Consider the following 22,173-nt stretch of genomic DNA (forward strand, 5'->3'; position numbering starts at 1 on the left):
AAACTGGAAGTGTGAGGAAGTTAATATGGAAATCCCTATGTTCCCATTTTATATTAACTTACATATATAAAATACATACCATGATTTTATAGGGCAGTAAAGGATCACCTGGATTAAGTGGCTTCAGGGGATCAATTGGGCACCTAGGACAGATTGGGGCTCCTGGGTTACTGGGACCTGCAGGACCCAGAGGAGATCCAGGATTAAAGGTAAGGTAATTCTGATGGCCTAAACATTGTTTGCACTAGTTTTTTGTACTACAATATTTCAGTTTTGAGGAGTAATTCATAACATTGTAGTTTTGCTAAAGAATATGATAGAAATTCAAATACAATCCATTGAAGTATAAAACTCAACTTTGTTAACACCTTATTGGCAACTGAAACATCAATAACCACCTAAAAAAAACTTTTACTTTAAGAGATACGGAAACAGGCGATTAAGCGCACTCAGCTCTTTCCGTATCTGCCATAGTGTTGTATGGAGTGTCAGTGTGTATGCTCGACTACTGCTCAGTACAACTCCTCCTCACCACGGGTGTGCTGGAAAGGAAGAGTGGGCAACTTGGATCCCCCATACTAGCGATCGGTGAGAGTCCCAGTGGTGGAGCCCCTAGCAATCTAACATTTCTCGGCCATCCTGTGGATAGGTGTTACATGTTTGTGTGAAAACCCCTTTTAAAGGCTCTTTCACAAAGGATTTTCATAGGGTATACAGGAGCTGTTGCTTCACCCGTCTGACTGTGCATGTTCGTGGGGGAGTTGAGGTACAAAGCTTAAAGCCAAAAGATACTGAATGTGTAGAAGCTGCCTGAGCCTCTGATGAGATAGGAGGTGGATTTCAGAATACTTAAGTTTCCAAAAACACCTCAGCTAAGGTGAAATTATTTATAAAACATCTGGCCTAGTGTAACAATGCTAAAAAGCAACCAAGCAGATAACACAAAAGAAAATTGTTACCAGGTAAGAATTGCCCATAGTTACTGCCTTCCATATAATTGATATAAACCGGCATTGTACTTAGATTATTCCATTCTACAACGCAGTAAATGTTTTACTTATAGAAGTGTCAAATTAAAAAAACATACACTTTATTTTTTATTTTTTAACAAGGGTGAGAAAGGAAAAAGAGGAAAATCTTTGCCGTGTCCAAGAGTGGATCCAGGAATACCAGGAGTAAAGGGTGAAATGGTGAGGGATGTGGGAGTAATTTCTACATTTTGATAATGTTTTCAACAAGTCTCGCTCTTTTTTGTTTGTCCTTATTGTAATTTGAGGATCATGTTATCAGTAATAATTTATAACTATTTTACAGAGACCTATTGCTTTGTAAATGACTAAGGCTTTGTTCACATCTGTGCTAGGGCTCCATTCCGACAGAGCTTTCCATTGGAATGGAGCCCTGAAACAAACAAACGGAAACCATAGTTTTCCATTTCCATCACCATTGATTTCAATGGTGACGGACCCGGTGCCAATTGCTTCTGTTTGTCTCCGTTGTGCAAGGGTTCTGTCGTTTTGACGGAATCAATAGCGTAGTCGACTACGCTATTCATACCGTCCACACGTGGCACTAGTGTGATGATAGACTGAAACACAGGCCTCAGAAGCAAAGTGGATTTTGGGGCCTTCATTTTATTAGAATATATTTTAGGCACCATGTCAGGTTTGAAGAGGTCTTGTGATGCCAAAACAAAGGAAACACGCCCAAAAAAGACCCCGTTTTGGAAACTACAACCCACAAGGAATTAATCTAGGGTTGTAGTGAGCATTTGGACTTTACAGGTGTTTCATAGATTTTATTAGAATTTGGACGTGAAAATAAGATGCAGCTTTAGCTAAAAAAAAAATAGTGTCGACAAGGAATAAAGAAGAAAATGCCCCCCCCCCCCAACATTTGTAGAGCAACTTCTCTGGAGTAGGGAAATACCCCATATGTGGTCATAAACTGCTGTTTATGCACACGGCAGGGCTCAGAAGAGAAGGAGCGCCATTTGGATTTTGGAGCACAGATTTTGGCGGATTGGTTTCTCAGCACTATGTCGCATATGAAAAGCCCCTAAGGTACTAGTACAGTGAAAACGACCCAAAAGTGACTCCATTTACAAAACTACACCACTTGAGGAATTCATCAATGGGTGTAGTGAGCATTCTAACCTCACAGGTGTTTCATAGATTTTATTAGAATTGGGCAGTGAAAAAAAAATAATTAATTTTTCTTCAATAAGACGTAGCTTTAGTTAAAAACAAATAACTAATAAAGGACAAATAAAGGACAAAAATAACCCCATCATTTGTAGAGCAACTTCTCTGGATTACGGAAATACCCCATATGTGGTCATAAACTCCTGTTTGGGCACTTGGCAGAGCTCAGAAGAGAAGGAGCGCCATTTAGCATTTGGAGCATAGATTTCGCTGGATTGGTTTCTTGGCACCATGTCGCTTTTGTAAAGTCCCTGTGGGACAAAAACAGTGGAAACTACCCAAAAGTGACTCCATTTGGGATACTACACCCCTTGAGGAATGAATCTAGGGGTGTAGTGAGCATTTTGACCCCACAGGTGTTTCATAGATTTTATTAGAATTGGGCAGAATTTTATTTTTTTTTTAATTAATTTTTTTTCAATAAGATGTAGCTTTAGCTAAAAATTTTTCATTTTCTCAACAAATAAAGGAGAAAAAGCACACCAACATTTGTAAAGAAATTTCTCCAGAGTACGGAAACACCCCATACGTGGTCATAAACTGCAGTTTGGGTACAAAGAAGGGAAGGAGCGCCATTTGGCGTTTGGAGTGCTAGATTGCTTTCTGGGCGTTATGTCCCATTTGCAAAGCCCCTGTGGGACCAAAACAGTGGAAACCTCCCAGAAGTGGCCCCATTTTGGAAACTACACCCCTCAAGGTATTCACCTGGGGGTGTAGTGAGCATGTTAATCCTGCAGGTGTTTTCCAGACATTAGTGTGCACTCAATGTTGCAGAGTGAAAATGGCAATTTTTGCCAATATGTGGTGCCCAGCTGGTGCCACCATGAACAGATAGCTCTCTAATTATTATGCTGTGTTTCCCGGTTTTAGAAACACCTTACATGTGGCCCTAATCTTTGCCTGGACATTCGACCAGGCTCAGGAGTGAAAGAATACCATGAGAAATTGAGGCCTAATTTGGCGACTTACAAAGTATTGGTTCACAATTGCAGAGGCTCTGATGTGAAATAATAAAAGAAACCCCTGAGAAGTGACCCCATTTTGGAAACTACACCCCTTAAGACATTAATTAAGGGTTGTAGTGAGCATTTTCACCCCACAGTTCTTTTCCATAAATGAATGTGCTGCGGATGGTGTAAAGTAAAAATTTAAATTTTTCCCTAGATATGCCATTTCAGTGACAAATATGTTGCGCCCAGCTTGTGCCACTGGAGACACACCCAAAAAATTGTTAAAAGGGTTCTCCCGGGTATGGCGATGACATATATGTGGAAGTAATCAGCTGTTTGGGCACGCTGTAAGGCTCAGAAGGGAGGGAGCACCACTTGGCTTTTGGAGCGTGGATTTGGCTTGGTAGTAGTTTTGTTTGAGTATTACTGGTGTTTATGTTTATAATGTGGGGGCACATGTAAGCTGTGTGGTGTTCATCAGGGCATAATAAGGTGGTATAATAATGGGATAAAATACCAATTAAATAATGCATAGATGTGTGTTACGCTGTGAAGCAATCCTTTCTGCAGAGGCCAGTGTCACAGTGATAAATGGTGTCCTTTCTTATTTCCCTTTTGGTACACACTCTGCACCTTTGCAGTTTGGGGAATTTTGCTGGGAAAGTGTTGTCCTGGTATATTACGGGCACCCTCGCTTCCAGCAGATATGTTTGAGTCCTGCCCTTCCTGGTTCCCTAATTTTAGGGCCTTGATAAATCGCCTTTTGAAACAGTAGAAATTATCCCCTCGGGCCTGCAGAGCTGCATATTTTTTATTTCCTGACTTATTAGAGCCTTAACTAATTTTATTTTTTCACAGACGTAGTGGTATGAGGGCTGTTTTTTTGTGGGACGAATTGTAGTTATTATTGGTACCATTTTGGGGGACATGCGACTTTTGGATCACTTTTTATCCTATTTTTTGGGAGGCAAGGTGACCAAAAAAACAGTCATTCTGGCATAGTTTCTTAGTTTTTTTTTATACAGCGTTCACAATGCGTTACCACTTTTTATGTTTTACAACTTGCCATGTTGTGAGAACCATAACTTTTTAAATTTTTTCGTCTATGGAGCTGTATGGGGGCTTGTTTTTTGCAAGACGAGCTATAGTTTTTATAGGTACCATTTTTGGATACATACGACTTTTTGATCACTTTTTATTCCAATTTTTGTAGGGCAAAGTGACCAAAAAACTGAAATTCTTGCATTGTTTTGTAGGTTATTTTTTTTAAGGCGTTCACCTCGTGGAATCAATAACTTAATATTTTTATAGTTCAGGCCATTACAGTCTCGGCAATAGCAAATATGTGTGTTGGTTTTTTCAATAATAAAGGACTTGATAAGGGAAAAAAGGGCGATTGTGTTTTGTTTTATTTTATTACTTGAAACTTTTATGACATTTTTTTTTAAACTTTTTTTTACACTTTTTTTAGTCCTTCTAGGAGGCTTGAAGGTCCAACAGTCAGATTTATTTTCTAATACATTGCACTACCTATGTAGTGCAATGTATTAGATCTGTCAGTCGTTCACTGACAGCAAGCTGATTAGGCTCCGCCTCAGTGCTGGGCCTAATCGACTCCCATTGTTGGGCAGCCCTGCGATCGCATGCATGGCTGCCAATTTGCTACCACATGCTAAGATGCAGCAATCGGATTCGATCGCTGCTTCTAAGGGGTTAATAGCAGGGATCGGAGCTAGCTATGGTTCCTGCTGTTACAGGAGGGTGTCAGCTGCAACATACAGCTGGCACCCGCAACTGATGACACGGGCTTAGCTACTGAGCACGCGCCATCTTTCCGTCGGCAATGGAACCTTTTAGGCCCTGCCTCCAGGCAGGGCCTGGAAGGCTTCCATACTAAGCAGACCGGGAGGCCAGTGTTTGGCCTCCGGTTGCCATTGCAGCCACCGCCACCCCGGCGGTGAGATACAAACACCTTAAATGCAGCGATCGCTTTTGACCGCTGCATTTAAGGGGTTAATGGTGGGGATCAGAGCTAACTTCGGTCCCCGCCATCAAAGCAGGGTGTCAGCTGTAACATACAGCTGACACCCGGGGATGATGGCTTGGACTCAGCTTCTGAGCCCGTGTCATCCATTTGTCGTAAGTATACGACAAATTGTTGGAAGAACTGGCTTTCCATGACGTATACTTACAACAAATGTCGGGAAGAGGTTAAAGTTCTTTAAAAAGTTGCATAATGGGAAGTGTAGCTTAAGGGCATGCCCACACGTGGCGGATTTCCTCCGCAACTGTCCGCATCAATGCCGCACAGAATCTGCGTTGCAGATTCTGCGGCGGATCTGCCCAAAATGTGCAGTAAATTGATGCGGACTAGCTGCTGCAGACTGCGGTAAAAGTGCTTCCCTTCTCTCTATCAGTGCAGGATAGAGAGAAGGGACAGCACTTTCCCTAGTGAAAGTAAAAGAATTTCATACTTACCGGCCGTTGTCTTGGTGACACGTCCCTCTTTCGGCATCCAGCCCGACCTCCCTGGATGACGCGGCAGTCCATGTGACCGCTGCAGCCTGTGATTGGCTGCAGCCGTCACTTAGACTGAAACGTCATCCTGGGAAGCCGGACTGGAGACAGAAGCAGGGAGTTCTCGGTAAGTATGAACTTCTATTTATTTTACAGGTTGCTGTATATTGGGATCGGTAGTCACTGTCCAGGGTGCAGAAACAGTTACTGCCGATCGCTTAACTCTTTCAGCACCCTGGACAGTGACTATTTACTGACGTCTCCTAGCAACGCTCCCGTAATTACGGGAGCCCCATTGACTTCCTCAGTCTGGCTGTAGACCTAGAAATACATAGGTCCAGCCAGAATGAAGAAATGTCATGTCAAAAAAGCAAGACGCATCCGCAGCACACATAACATGTGCATGACAGCTGCGGACTTCATTGCGGAAATTAGAATCTCCATTGAAGTCAATGGAGAAATTCCGCCATGAGTCCGCAACCAGTCCGCCACAACTCCGCAACATCCATTGCATGCTGCGGACACCAAATTCCGCACTGCAGCCTATGCTCCGCAGCGGAATTTTCCGCTTCGTCTAAACGAACCCTACTAAATAGAAGTGGAAGTCAATGGAGAAACGGCTCCGCTGCGGATTAACGCTGCGGAGTGTCCGCAGCGGAATTCAAGAGCAATTCCGCCACGTGTGGCTTTGCCCTAATAGTGACATCATTAGCAAAGGAGGGGATAACTGGTCTGTCATCCTTTAGTTTAATAGTGAATTTAGTGGGCAGCTTAGAACATAACTATTGTACATGTAAAAGAGTCTGAAAGGCTTTTGTAAGAAACAGATGTAGCAATACACGGAACAATTGTTAAAATCTCTAAAACTAGTCTTTACATAGTCTTTAAAGAATAAATACATTAACAAGATTACACACTTATATGGTATTAAGAGCTATCACACCTTGTAAACTGTAAACTGGGGAGATTGATCAAAACTGGTGCAAGGCAATAGTGGAGTAGTTGCCCATAGCAACTAATCAGATTCCACTTTTGTTTTTCAAGAGACCTTTGGAAAATTAAAGCAGCAACCTAATTAGTTGCCATGTGTAGCGTCCATGGCCGCGGACCGTCGGGTTTACTCGCCCCCTGGCGGCCGCAGCCATGGATCTGTGAGCGCAGGCTTGCATCTCCTTCCCAGGAGACGCCAGCGCTCACTTCCGCTCCAGTCCGCTGTGTCCCGTAGGGTGCGCGCGCACGCTCGTGCCTGGGCTTAAAGGCACATGAGAAATCATCATCATCAACTGCCCATGATTTCCTGGACTATAAGAAGGGCCCTGCCCCTTTGCTCATTGCCTGAGCGTTGTTAGTTTATCCCATGTCAGTCTTGCAAATGGTCCCTTAGTGTTATCCTGTTCCTGTTGTTACCCATACCCTGCTACCTGTATCCCGTATCCCGTGCTGTGTCCTTGTTCCTGAGCCTGTTAGTGATGGAGTCATGTCCTACTGCACCAGTGTCATCCGCCACGTCCAGTGTCATCCGCCACGTCCAGTGTAATCCGCCACGTCCAGTATCATCCACCACGTCTAGTGTCATTTGCCACATCCAGTGTTATCCGCCACATCTGGCGCAACCTGCTGCACCCACCTCCATCTGTGCTGAAGCCCCGGCCACTGTCTGGACTATTTCAGGTACCCTTGTGCTACGTACTGTTATAGACTCTTGCATAGACTGTGACTAGGCCAGCTGCCTCTCCGCTACAGCGGAGCGGCCTAAGGGATCCACGTACCCTGTGATTGTGACACAATGGGCAACTACTCAACTTTTGTATTTCACAAGTTTAGATAAATCTCCCCCACTGTATCCATAGTAAGCAAAGCAAACCTGGTAACCAGCTTGTTAGCTCATGTAGGACTACAAAATAAGGCCATTACTCTTAACTTTGGTGTACATCAAAAATTGAGATCAGTTATGTAATCTAATGCTTTTGCTAACTTCCAAATTATTATCAAATATAAGGGCATATTCAGACGTGGTGGAATTGCTGTTGAATTCCGCTGCGGACAGTCCACAGTGGAATTCTGCAGCAGCCGTTTTTTACATTTGTTTCTATACATTTTTAGGAAACTTAGTTCAGACGTTGCAGAAAATAACTGTGCAGAAATTAGGCTGCAGTACAGATTTTTTCCTCCGCAGCAGGCACATTACATTGGGGAGAAGAAGCGAAATTTCACTGCGGATTTCAGCCTTTGCAATGCAAAAACTGAAATCTGTGGCAAGTCTGCTGTGATATCTGCAACGTCTGAATTACCTGTCAAATATGCAAATGTTGGTGCAGATTCGTTGTGTAATTGCCCCGAATCTGCACCAACATTTGCAGCGGAAAAATTCCGCCACGTCTGAACATGGCCTTATGAGGAAATTGTGACTGACTGTGGTGTAAGACACTGTGGTTTGCATTAATATGGGGACACTGTGAGTGAATGTATTGGAGCTCTGACTTATGTGTAAGTGTGTGCATGTATGTATGTATGTATGTATGTATGTATGTGTGTCCATGAACTTCCCCATAACATACAGGGTGATAGGAAGTGAGAAAGTGGGAACCAAGTGTAATGACAGGGATAGGGAAACAGACAAGTGAGCCCTAATCTACCCGCCACTCAGTCCCTGCCTACTTGCAACGACCCGCCCTAGGCGACGGGGTACAACTGGGCGACGGTCCCTACACTCAATAAGTGCACGACAGACAACAGACAAGGAAACACAGAACAAAAGGAAACGGGCGCAGTTGCCCACGGCAACACCGTGAGCAACAAGAGTAGTAAACAAGCCGAGTCAAACCAGGAGAGTACGAGGTGCCAAACGTAGAGCAGGAGAGTAGTGAACAAGCCGAGTCAAACCAGTAGTGTACGTGGTACCAAACGCAGAGCAGAAGAGTAGTCAGTAAGCCAGGGTCAATACGAAGCAGGGACAAGTAGTTCAAGAAGCTGCAGCAGGGCCAGGAAACCAACAGAGAAGAATCACAAGCAAGGAGGAACAGGAAAGGCAGGTATAAATAGACAGAGGGCGGGAGCTAGCTCCGTCTGGCCAGGCTGTGATAGGCTCTCCCACTCCTAAGCCTTCCATCCTGAGTGGCGGAAGATGGAGTCAGTCTCACAGACATAGAAGCAGGTGCAGACTGATTACCTATGGGCGTGGATACAGAAGCTGTGCCTGGCAGATCCTTAACGCCAAGAGACTTAGGGCACATTCAGACGTGGTGGAATTGCTGTTGAATTCGTTGCGTAATTTCCCCGAATCTGCACCAACATTTGCAGTGGAAAAATTCCACCACGTCTGAACATGGCCTTACAGTGTTCCGGTCTAAGAACCAGAGGTAAGTTGAGGATCTCTGAAAACTCCACCAAAGGTAAGTTTTCACCATTTGACTGGCTTTCTCCATTAACATTGTTATAACTGAGGTAAGCCAGCGTGATAACTGGACTGTTGGAGATTTCTGATGTTTAAAATAATCGATTCTACTGCATTTTATAATACTGTTTATGTTTACTATTACTTTCAGGGAGAAGATGGACCTGAGGGTTTTAAGGGTGACAAGGGTGACCCTGGGCTCTCTGTAAGTGATATAATTCCTTTCCACAATCAATGCTACAAGGACGAAGATCACAGCCATCATATTCCCTAGACTGGCATTGTTTGTAAACTATTACTGGGAATGGCAGGGACATAAGTTTTATCAAACTAACTGATATATTGTTACAATGTACCAGTGAATTAAATGGTTTCATATTTTTGACAGTCACGTGTACAACAGAGATATGGCCTGTTCAGATAAGCGTTGCCCTTCCATTGAGAGGTTCCGTCTGAGGTTTCCGTCGGGTTTACCCCACAACGGAAAGGCAAACTGAAACCTTAGCTTCCGTTTCCCTCACCATTGGCAAGCTAAGGTTTCTGTTTGCCTTTCCGTTGAGGGGTTAACCGGAAAGAAACCTCAGACGGAACTCCTTAACGGAAGGACAACGCTGATGTGAACAAAGCCTTAGTGTCCTGAAGGAAAATTGTAGAACATTTGGAGAGTTAACTGCCCTTATAAATTCATTCGTTTTTCTTTGTAGGACATTAATAAATGGGAGCCCAGTTGAACTGTTTACATAATTTTGACTATTCAGTTCTCTGATTCTTAGTTTAGTATGTATAATTGAAGAGCAGTATGGGGACGAACGATTGTAGTAACGATTACTCGTCCCCATAACCTATTTGTAATGTATAAAGCGGGCATTAAGGCCATTGTCTTTATTTTGTTTACTTTATTTATGTTACAACATTGCAGTCCATAAAAATTTGAGGTGAGGTGGAAGGGGTGTTTAGCTTTCAGACTTTTTTATAACTTTATTTCATTTGGCATGTCTCCGTCTTGTGGTAGTAGAACTCTGTACCCTGTATGTAGAAGAAGCGAGGAACACTTCAAAGAACAGCTATTGCTCAGAGCATTGTATGTCACTTTTCTTGATGTTAGGAAATTCTGGCACATCCCACTCTGAAAACAGAAAACAGCAGTGTCTGTATCATTCATATTGCAGTTTTGAACCATCTTATAACTCATATTGTTCAGTATAAATTTCATATAGTGGAGGGTCACTTTAAATGTGTGAGAATCACAGATGTGAACCTGAACTGCAGAATACTGCGGGAGTAACGCAAAGCTTAAAATACACTTTAATACAGAGGGCAAAGCTTTGCTATTTTCTCTTTCCCTTGCCCACATGCTATAATTTTCAGTCATCTTAATATCCCTAATGTATGACATGAGGCAGTTCTGACAAATCCTTTCTGTAAAATATTTCTGCACAAAGCCTAGAAAACTGCAAAGATGAAGCATGAAATTTAGGCAGAGTGTAAATAAATGATAACATAGCGACCTAAGGCTCTTTTACACGGGCCAATGTTCGGGCAAAAGAGCGCCCATATGAACGCTACTTTCCGATCATGGCCCTGTGTAAACTGCATCGATCAGTCGAAGAACGAGCAAACGCTCATTCATCGGCTGATCGCATAGTTTATGCAGCATTAACTCCTTCCCAACCACCCACCGTCTTTTTACACTATCTGTAGATCAGGCTGATGAGCAGGAGCTGTAACTAACAGCTCCTGATCCTAGAGAAGACTTTCGGACCCCAGCTGTTTAACCCTTTGATTGCCGCGGTTCGTGACCGCGGCATGATCAAAGGGAATTACCCTCTATGATCGCAATCACCGGGATTCCGGTGATTGCGATCAAACACTGAGGAATCCCTCTACAAAGGACCCCAGGGCTGTCTGTTCCGTTTGCCTGCTGTTCGGGCTATGTGCTGCCCGATCAGCAGCCTGTGCCATAGTGACAAAGTGTAATGTATTAGCATACAGGAGTATGCTAATACATTACAAGTAAAAAATAAAGTTATAAATAAAGTTATCCCTTAATGGGATTAAAAAAATATATTTTATTGCCCCTGCACTAAATAAAAACAAAAAACCTACACATATTAGGTATCTATACGACCGTTATAACCTGAAGAATTAACCTAACAGGTTATTTAGTGTGAAACGTGAACGGGATAAAAAATAAACAAGAAAAACAATGCAGGGAATCGCTTTTTGCTATATTCACACCGTAAAAAAACAGAAAAATTTAGCTGGTCATTAAGGTCTTTTCAGGCCAGGTGATTAAGGGGTTAAATATTATCATTGTCGTTATCGGCAGCACATCTCCCTGTAAACAGATGTACTGCCGGCATGATGGAAATGTATTGGGACGAACGATCGTAGTAACGATTACTTGTCCCCATACTTTACTGATCATAGCTCGTTATGAAAGAAGCAAACGAGCGCCGATCAACGAGCTGTTGTATTTAAGCCTTCACTTACAATATTATTGCTATTACACATTGGGTAACTACTTAGTATAATGTAGTACAGTAATATATTATTATTATTGATTATTATTATTATTATTATATTGTTAATTTCATCATTAATTTGCCATGTCTACCTTGTACTGTGTATGACAGAGAGAATGGAGGGAGTTATTTCCTTTGGTTACCAGATTTTTGCTTACAGGAATCCTTAGAATAAGATAGTCCTCAATAAGGCCCTGTTCACACGGAGTTTTATTGACGAGTTTTTTGACGCGGGAACTGCGCCGCAAAACTCCTCAAAAACCACCCGAAAATGCCTCCCATTGATTTCAATGGGAGTTGGACGAGTTTTTTACCGCGAGTAAAAAAAACGCGTCGCGGTAAAAAGAGGTGTCATGACCCATCTTGAGGCGGTTTCCGCCTCCAAAACCCCATTTCAAACAGTCAGGAAAAAAACGCCTCGACGAGTGTTTTGACGAGTTTTTGTCAAACCACTGTGCAAAAACCGTCTGGAGCAGTTTTTGCAGGACAAATTTTCCTCCTGCAAAAAAACTCTGTGTGAACACAGCCTAAGAAGTAATGTTTATTGTAACTGAGAAAGTTTTTCAATTGTTGTCCTTCTTTGCTTTTCTGCTGTCTTTTGCAGGAGGAAGATGTGAAAGACCTGGTCAGAAAGGAAGTGATTGGAAAGTGTGGTAAGTTGCAGTAGAAATGAATCTACATTTGCTGGATTCTTGCTTCCGCTCTTTTGTTTTTTCTTTTTCAGTTCCTTATTTTAATTTTAAAACAATCAAAGGAGGGGTACAGATTGCGGGTGGGAGGTACATTTTCACAAATCCATGTGCAGTTTTAACAGATAATTCTGCTGATTTCAGAGGTACAGCATATGAAAAAGAATAAGCGTCCATCCAATCAGGGCCAGCCTTAGGATAGATTGCACCCATGCAAAATTATCTTTCAGCGCCCCGCCCCATGAAAATTATAATGCCCCCCTACAGTATAATGCCCTATATAGTGCCCCACACAGTATAATGCCCCTTTAGTGCCCCCCATACAGTATAATAATAATAATAATATTTAATAATATAATATATTCTAACCCCTTCAAGAACACAGTATTTTGTCCTCTAATTGTGCCCACAGAGTATTATGCCCACTAAGTGCCACACACAGTATATTGCTCCCTGTATTGCCCCTACACAGTATAATGTCCGCTTAGTGGCCGCCACACAGTATACTGCCCCCTCCCATGGCTGCCACACTCAGCCCCCCCTTGTAGATAGTTCACCCCTGTAGATTGTGCCATACAGCCTCCCTGTAGGCAGTGCCATAATCCCCCACCTCCTCCTTGTGGACAGTGCCATAATCCCCCACTTCCTCCTTGTAGACAGTTCCGTATATTCCCCCACCTCACCCTTGTAGATTGTGCCATACAGCCCCCCACCTCCCTCATGTAGACAGTGCCATACAGCCCCCCACCTCCCCTTTGTAGACAGTACCCGCAAAAAAATTTTTTACTCACCTAGGCCCCGTTCCCACAATGAACTAAGCTGCTCCACGACGGAATACTTGTGTAGCCCAGCGTGATCCTGTAGCCTAGTACAGAGTTTCCCAACCTTTTCGGACTCGAGGCACCCCTGAAAAAAAAAATTTCCTCAGGTAACCCCTACCAAAAATAGTTTTGAGAAAGACAGAAAACAGCCAATAACAAGCACTTTACTCTTAGGGTATGTTCACCCTTGTAGGCAGTGCCACACAGCCCTCATGTAGATAGCACCCCCCTTCCTGTAGATAGTGCCACTGTAGCTCTATGAAGGAGCGGAATCCCCCTGTGGCCGGGGATTCCGCTCCTGGATGGAGCGCTTGATACTCTGTCCATATATGGACAGTGACATCAGGGGCAACTCCTGAAGCGGAATCCCCGTCCACAGCATTGCCGATGCTGTGACCAGGGATTCCACTCCAGGAGAAGCCCCTGACGTCTCTGTCCATTTATGGACAGTGACGTCAAGGGCTTCTTCTGCAGTGGAATCCCCGGACACACCGTCGGAAACGCTGTGGACAGGGATTCTGCTTCAGGAGTTGCCCCTGATGTGACTGTCTATATATGGGCAGAGACATCACGCGCTCCGTCCGGATGCGGAATGCCCGGCCACACAGAGATTCCGCACTTCAGGAGGCTACAGTGGTGCTAGTAGATAGCAGAATAGGACGATACCTCCCTGCTCTGCTATAATATTCAATAGTACCTGTGTCCTAAGGTGCCATCAGTGCCGCCGGCCATAGGGGGGGCCATGGGGTGGGGCCCTTCCCGATGGGCGGCACGGGCACCCTCATGCCTGGTGTCGCCGCTAGCAGCCACTATGGCTGCTACAGCGGTAGCGACACCACTGGGAGAAGAAGATATATTTTCAAAAATATTTTATTTTATTCCAAACAGTATTTTTGGAAAAGCGATAAACATTTTGGCCCAACCAAGGCCTTTCTCACAATCGCTGTGGGAAAATAGAAAGAAACAAGTATATAATATATACCTCTATAGGAATAACAATAAAAATTACATGGGTTTAATTACAAATATTCAAAATAAGTGAAAAAACATATACATATCCAAATCTGATATAAGGAAGAAATTACATATATCCAAATCTAATATAAAGAAAAAGGAAAAAAGAAAAAAGAAAGTAATGACAAAAAATGACCATGGACCTGGTCTATAGCATATGAACCATATATTTTTTAGTATGATCACAAGATAATGTAGCATATTCCTACTGATTCAATTTAAGATCCTCATTTATAGAGAACATTTTTATTTGAAGAGATTTTACTTTGCTCCGTCTAGAATGAAGATATCTGCATATACGTAAAAAACATAAGACATAGATGATCATTATATTTCAGGAGCCTTTAACTACCACAGGATCTATTAAGGTATACGGATGACAAAATATAAGAGCATGAAGGAGGGGTATTGACAAAATACCCCTCAAGACCATACCATAAAGTACCGGTGATGCAGTGCAGTGAATAGAGAAAGCAAGATATAGTAGGAGCAGGATATAGTAAACGATAGTATAAAGATTTGGCTCAAGAGGCAGCATACCTGTATGTAGTATTGTGAGCAGAACGGTGTATAGGCGTCTACCAGACGCTCCAAGCAGATCAGTGTGTCTGTGGTTCCTGAACGGATCCAGATATAGGGCGCTGACTCCTAATACCGGATGTCCGGTATTGCTAAGTGTGTGGAACGCAAGCTGCTCGCGGCGCATGCGCACTCTGACTATCGATGTTAAGATTTGAAACGCAAGCTGTGTGGGTTGCTAGGGAAATTGTTCCTGGCGTGATATATACCTCCCTACTCCAAAGACACATTTTTAGCATGTAGAGCTGGATCGTTGACCTATATTACTGAGATATAGTGCTATCTATAGTATGAATGTACTATAATAGCGATAAGTGTGTGTGACAAAAGTGATAAATAAAGGGAATGAATGAAAAGAGATGAATAAAGAGTACAGTTAGTGAACCGGTTTTATGGTACCTGTATCTGGTCGCACAATGGATCTCGTGTTTTTTTCTAGCGTGCCTAGAGAGAAATAGACATATGATATTATTGATAAGAACGACAAGGATCAACAGTAAATCATGATATCAACAGACATTTCAGCATAATAGATCATATTCCCTATTTAAACCCTTGGGCGATAGTGTCTCCAGTGTATGGATCCAATATGACTCTCTCTGTTTTAATAGATTTATATGGTTACTTCCGCTCCTGGGTCTAGGTACCTGTTCGATTACTTGAAACCTTAATTGGGAGAGATTATGATTTAACTTTGCAAAGTGATCTGGAAGGGGTAACCATGTTTTTTTACATCTTATTGTAGACTTATAGGGAACCTGTCACCAGCATTTCACCTATTAAACCAGCAATACCTGGTGGTAGTGGGTGAAAAATCATTTCTATATAACCTGTAATTGTCTTCTTAGTCGGCTCTGTAGCTTTAGTATTCAGTGTTTTAGCGTTCCCACACCGTATGCTAATGAGCAGAAAAGAGTCATATCTTCTCTTGAAAAGAGTCAAATCTTCGTTTGAAAAAAGTCATATTTTCATTCCTCAAGTCTTTCCGCGTTTCCCCGGCCTCCTTACTTTTGTTTTTTTTTTTTTTAAATTTCACTCTTTATTCAAAATTTTTGTAAAACATAGAATACATTGCAAACAGTGAGGCCAACATAGCCGTACATAAAGGTCACAGAATATTATGCATTACACTGTTGACATATTATCAAAGTAACATACCATTTTAGGAGAATTACAACTTATGAACCAAACAATATTCCAGGATGCAATCCCATACTTACAAAATCATAGGTATCAGAGATTCCAAAAATCGTTTAAATTCAAACACCTTCATGGTTTAGGGTTGAGTTCCCATAAACATCCTAGTGAGGGAGAGCCCCGGAGTTCAAGTATGCACACCATATAGACCAATTTACATTGAACTTCTCAACCTGGTTAAGTCCTACCGCCACCATCCTTTCCATAACATAATCAAATTTAACCATGTTTACCAATTCTGCCACCGTTAAGGGAGCAGAAGACTTCCACGACCTAGCAATTAGCAACCTAGCGGCTAGGATAATATGACCTACTACATGTCTGATTTGTGCAGGGATATCAGACAAACCTATGAAACATAAGGCTAAGGCAGGTGAGGGAGATATCTGAGTAGCCGATATAGAGCTAATAAGGGCAAACACCACCTTCCAAAATATAAACACCAAGGGACACTGCCACCACACATGCATATAGTTCCCCGGGAACCCACATTGCCGCCATCATAGAGGGGAGTATAGGGGGTTAATTTTGGCTATCTGGGAGGGAGTTCTATACCAACATAAGAGAATTTTATGTGCAGTTTCCCAATGGCTAGCTCCCCTGGAAATTTTTCTAACCCAATGAATAGCCGTATACCAATCTTTGAGCGGGACCTCTTGTTCTAAATCCGCTTCCCATTTCAGGAAATAGCCGGGTTTTGATGCGGACACTGTGCTACTGAACCCAGAATAAAACAACGTTATGCCCCTAAGTTTCTGGTTCTCATTAGTAAAGAATCTATATGCAGTAGCTGGAAAATAGGGCGCGTCTATTGTTAGAGAGTGTAAAGCATGACGGAGTTGTAAATATTTATAAAATTCCCTCTGAGGGAGTCCATACTTGAGGACCAGTTGTTGGAACGAAAATAAAATGGCGGAATCATACAGAGAACCTATAGTGTTCACCCCAGCTAGTACCCAGTTTTCGACATGAAGGTCCGGCACTAACGAGGAGATATATCCCAGCGGTAATAGTTTCAAAGCCACGCATTCCGTTATAGGTGTGGAAGCTACTAGAAATTGCCATGAAGACAAAGATACGGTTATCGAGGAAAGGCGGACCGACGGCACCCACCGGGAGGGTCTACCCATAGACAACAAGGAAATCAAGGGTTGAGCTGCAGCAGCCCTCTCTATCTCCACCCATCTGAGATCTGTATTCCCCCTCCACCAGTGCTTAAGATGGGAAAGAACTGTTGCGTGATAGTATTTCTTAACATCCGGGACTCCCATTCCTCCACTAGAACAGTGCCTAGTCATAGTGGAAACACGAATTCTGGGTTTCCGTCCTGCCCAGATAAAATTAGTGATAATTCTTTGTAAATTCGTGAGATAGTTAATAGGCACAGGAATAGCAACAGTACGAAAAAGATACAACACAATTGGTAACACCATCATTTTCACCACCGCCACCCTCCCTGCCCATGAGATCATTGGCTTTGAAAACCCCTCTAACATTTTAGATATTTTAGACAACAAGGGCATATAATTTTTAGAGAAAAGTGCGGAGCTGGGGCTAGTAATATACACCCCCAAATACATAATACTGCCCTCCTGCCACTTATATGGATATTGAGATGTCAGCCTATTTTTAGTTTGAGAATCCACCCCCAAATTCAATATCTGGGACTTCGAAGCATTAACCGAATAATAAGAAACTCTTCCAAACTCCGCTAAAGAGTTTTGTAACGCAGGCAATGACGTACAGGGGTCAGTTATAGCTATGAGAACATCATCTGCATATAGGCCTATCTTATGTTCCGCAGATCCTACTTTAATACCTATTATGTCAGAATTGGTCCTAATTACTTCCGCCAACGGCTCCATTACCAAAGCAAAAATGAGAGGGGACAGAGGACACCCCTGCCGTGTACCATTACTAATTGTGAGGGGGTCAGAAAGAAAACCAGAGGTCAAACCCTAGCCGAAGGATTAGAGTACAATGCCGATATTGCGGAGCCAATGTTACCCGTCAGTCCAAAGCGCGACAAAATGTGGGACAGATACCTCCAATTTACCCTGTCAAACGCCTTCTCCGCGTCCAAGGTTAACAGCAGAGAAGGCGTCCGAGATGCCTCCACCCATTGCACAAGATCAATAAACCGCCTTGTCCCATCCGGAGCTTGCCATCCAGACACAAATCCCACCTGATCAGATTTAACCAAGTTTGGAATTATATTGTATAATCTATTGGACAGGATTTTCGCATAAATTTTTATATCCGAATTTAATAATGATATTGGGCGAAAATTTGCCGGGTCAGTTGGTTCCTTCCCCGGTTTTGGGAGAGTAAAAATAGTGGCAGACAACATTTCAGCAGGAAATGCGCCCTCAGAAACCGCTTTATTAAACACTGCTAGTAAATGCGGAGCTAGAATAGAGGGGTAACACTTATAATAATTATTAGTGAATCCGTCCGGACCCGGTGCTTTAAAGGGTTTTAGAGCAGAAATAGCTTGGGTTATCTCTTCTAGGGTAAAGGGTTCAGACAGGGCCTTCAACTGATTCTCTGAAATCTTCGGTAGGGACACCGAGTCCAGAAACTCAGTAATTTCAGAAGCCGATGGTTGAAATGTCGCAGAATTGTTTTTTAAGTTGTAGAGAGAGCTATAATATTGCCTAAATCGCTCAGCGATCCCTCTAGGGTCAATGATTTTATTACCCTTATCATCTATTAAAAAAGCTATACGTGAACGCAATGTTGTCTGCTTCAATTTTTTCGCCAATAACGCCCCAGCTCTATTATTATGGACATATGTTTGTACCTGCATCCTTTTAAGAAAGATATCATGTTGTGAAACTAATAACGCCTGTAAGGACAATCGTAAAGCTCGCAATTCAGAAGCCACACCAGGGGAAGGGTTAGATTTATTTATATTTTCTAGATCCGCAATTTTAATTGTAGTTGCAAGAACCTCCGCCTCCCTCTTCCGCTTAACCCGAGAACAGGCCTTAATAATTAACCCTCTCATAAAGGCCTTATGAGCATTCCATAGAATGTGAGGACAAGAAACCGAGTTCGTATTGACGGAAAAATAGTGAGACAGTTCTGATTTCAAATACTCTGCATGCTCAGGGTGATGCAGGATAAAATCATTCAGTTTCCATTGGGAGGGGGGTGTGATGAAAATTTTTCTGCCAGCGAGAGAGACACTGGGGCGTGGTCGGACCACGTAATGTCTCCTATACTAGAGGATTGGGCTTGAACAAGAGCTCTACCATCTACCAGAAATGAGTCAATTCTAGAGTATGAAAGATGAGATTGCGAAAAATATGTATAGTCCCTTTCTAGCCCATGCTGACATCTCCACACATCATATAAGCCTTCCTCCACCATAACCTGGGACAATGGCACTGTGAATCTATTTCTATTAGTGGTATCCATATTAGGATCCCCTATGGAGTTAAAATCCCCTCCTAAGACCAAAAGACCCTGGGTAAAAGATCTAATTTTGGTTAACAGCGAACGGAAATAGTGTTGTTGACGCTTGTTAGGGAAGTACACATTAACAAAGGTATATAACACATTATTAATTTCACAGACAAGTCCCAAATATCGCCCCTGTGGGTCTTGGATGAGGGACTTCATATTAAAAGCAACTGAGGACTTAATGGCTATCATAACCCCCTTACGCTTAGCTGGGCAGGAGGAGGTGAACACGTGAGGGAAAAATTTATTAGAAAATTTGGGAGTTTTGTCTGAATGAAAGTGCGTTTCTTGCACGAAAAGCACCTCACACTTAAGGGCCCTGGCCTCTCGCCATAAGAGACTGCGTTTAAATGGACTATTAAGTCCTCTAGCATTAATGGAGGAAATATGCAGTACCATGTTTCTGGTAGAAAATCAAGTGCTGTGATGCCCTGCGGAATCGTCGACCAATTGTATCGTACTGTACCCCATTCCCCAACTCCATCCGATCCACATTCCTGGATCTCCGATCTGTTATGTAGTACTTGATGTTCCTGGAATATAAACAGTTGAACAAAAAAGAACAAATATAAAGGATAAAAACAAATGAACCCAAAGACATAATGCTCTGTGAGCACCGAATTTCCTGGGGGAGAGAACACATCATACAATACTCAACGAGAATATAATACCATGTTAGCGTATAACCACATTAGCATGTCATATTGAATTGGATACTCGGGTCATATATAGAAAAGCTGACAGGGAAGAAAACAGTTCAAGTATTTTTAGATCTCACAGTGTCCCACTCCTTGGTAACTTGCGATGGAGATCTGCGTTTATCCGCCAGTCCCACAGAACCAGCCGAACCGATATCCCACTTCTGCAGCCACCGCAATCCCTCTTCCACTGAAGACACTGTAATCGATGTACCGTTGCGGTTAATCAGGAGCTTGATTGGAAATCCCCATTTATACCTGATGTTGTGATCCCTTAATATCTTCGTCACCGGGAAAAATTCTCTGCGTGGCTGCGGAGAGATCTGGAAACAGGGAGACAGAAGAATACGGCGCCGGCAGCACTTTAAGCTTCCTGGATTGGAACATTATGCATTCCTTTACATGGTAGAAGTGAATCCTGGCCAGCGTATCTCTCGGCGCCTTTTCAGGAGCGGCTTTGGATTTGGGCACCCTATGAGCTCGATCTATAGTAAGATCCAGTTCCGAAAGAGAGGGTACAACAGTGAGAAAGAGACGCTTGAGGAATGCTTGGATATCTGATGGAGCCACATCCTCTGGAATACCTCTGATTTTAATATTATTCCATCTGGACCTATCCTCAGCATCTGTAGCCTTGGTTTTGAGCCATTTAACCTCTTCTTCTAGTGCCGTGTGCGCATCCACTAACTCATTGTGCGCTGTAGTGACATCTTCCATTTTGCGCTCAAGATGATCAGTGCGATCTCCCAATGTATTTACATTAGATTGAAGCTTCCGGACCAAAGAAGAGACGCTTTGATTAATGCCATTCTGGAGCATAACAAGCATATTTTTCAAGGTGTCCACTGTAATCGGGTCAGTAGAGGAAGGGAATTGCTGAAGATCACAATGAGCAGTCATCAGAGCTGGAGAGACAGGCATCATATCCTCTTGTAAGCATTCCCTCTGATCTGGGCCTGCATGTGTATGTGAAGCTGTAGGAGAAGATGAGGACCCCCTCAGACCCCCATTCCCAGTCTGCTCCGAGTCCCAAGAAGAGCCTCTATCCTCTGTAAGGACCTCTGCTCTCAAGGGAGAGCCCCGAGGTGAGGGGGTGCGTACTTGCGGTTGTAATAGGGGAGCCGGTGAAGCCAACTCTTCTGCCGGTCCCAAAGCAGGGTTTCCAAAATATTCTGTGAGTTTTCTAGGAGCTGCCTTGCCCTTCCTTTTTGTCATGATGATAAGAGCTACAGGTACTAGACCCCAGCAGATAAGTATGCAAAAGAATACAGGCCACTTAGCAGTGATATACACTAGAGTAGACAGACCCCCTATTCCAGAGAGGCCTCTGTTTGAGGATAGCTTCGAAACACCAGCCCAGCAGCAAATTAAGTGCCAACTACAACTGTGAAGAGTAGGGCATACACCTCCTGGATCGCTGCACAACTTTAGGCCGCGGCTTCTCAGGCCTACCCAGGCCTGAATATGTGACCTCCACCAGAGCAGTCAATATATCAAATTTTATGAGGCCAAGGATGATTTAAAGGCAATGTGTTGCCAGAAAAACATGTTTTGTTTTTTTTTAATTAAACATTTAGTGTGTAGGTGATTAAACATTGTTCAAATTTTTTATTTTTTTTTCACGAGTCAGGAAATATTATAAATTAATTCTAATTTATAATATTTCCCATTGCTGGTCACTAGATGGAGCTATTCCCAAAATTGCAGCATTGCAAAATTGGGTAAAAAGCCCTCGCTCTAGTGAGCTCTCAGCATCCCCCCCCCTCCTTTATCCTGGCTAGTGCCGGGATAAACGAGGGGTTTGAACGGTCTAACCTCCTACACTGTGTGTCGCCATTTTTTGAGCTAACACACATACAGTAGTAAACGTACACAAACACGAACATACATAGAAATCTCTTACCTGCTCCTGCCGCCGCGGCTCCCTCCGGCCCGTCCGCTCCGTCTGCTGCCGCTGGTCCAAGTGCACAAGTCCGGAGGCCGCGACCGGAAGTAGTAATCTTACTGTCCGGCCGCGACTTCCGGTCCACAGGAAAATGGCGCCGGACGGCACGCATTTCAAATTGGACTGTGTGGGAGCGGCGCATGTGCAGTTCCCACACAGACGGCGTGCATTG

General features: G+C 43.1%; 1 protein-coding gene across 1 annotated transcript in view; it reads left to right on the plus strand.

The window, feature by feature from the left end:
- Positions 1 to 22,173, plus strand: part of LOC142750416 (uncharacterized) — a 372,136-nt gene that overhangs the window by 313,878 nt on the left and 36,085 nt on the right. The window contains exons 89-92 of the mRNA XM_075859419.1: positions 93 to 209; positions 1,113 to 1,190; positions 9,217 to 9,270; positions 12,195 to 12,243. Coding sequence (XP_075715534.1) covers positions 93 to 209; positions 1,113 to 1,190; positions 9,217 to 9,270; positions 12,195 to 12,243 — 298 coding nt within the window. The remainder of the gene's footprint in view (positions 1 to 92; positions 210 to 1,112; positions 1,191 to 9,216; positions 9,271 to 12,194; positions 12,244 to 22,173) is intronic.

This window comes from Rhinoderma darwinii, chromosome 3 (genome assembly GCF_050947455.1).
Source record: "Rhinoderma darwinii isolate aRhiDar2 chromosome 3, aRhiDar2.hap1, whole genome shotgun sequence".
NCBI lineage: Eukaryota > Metazoa > Chordata > Amphibia > Anura > Rhinodermatidae > Rhinoderma > Rhinoderma darwinii.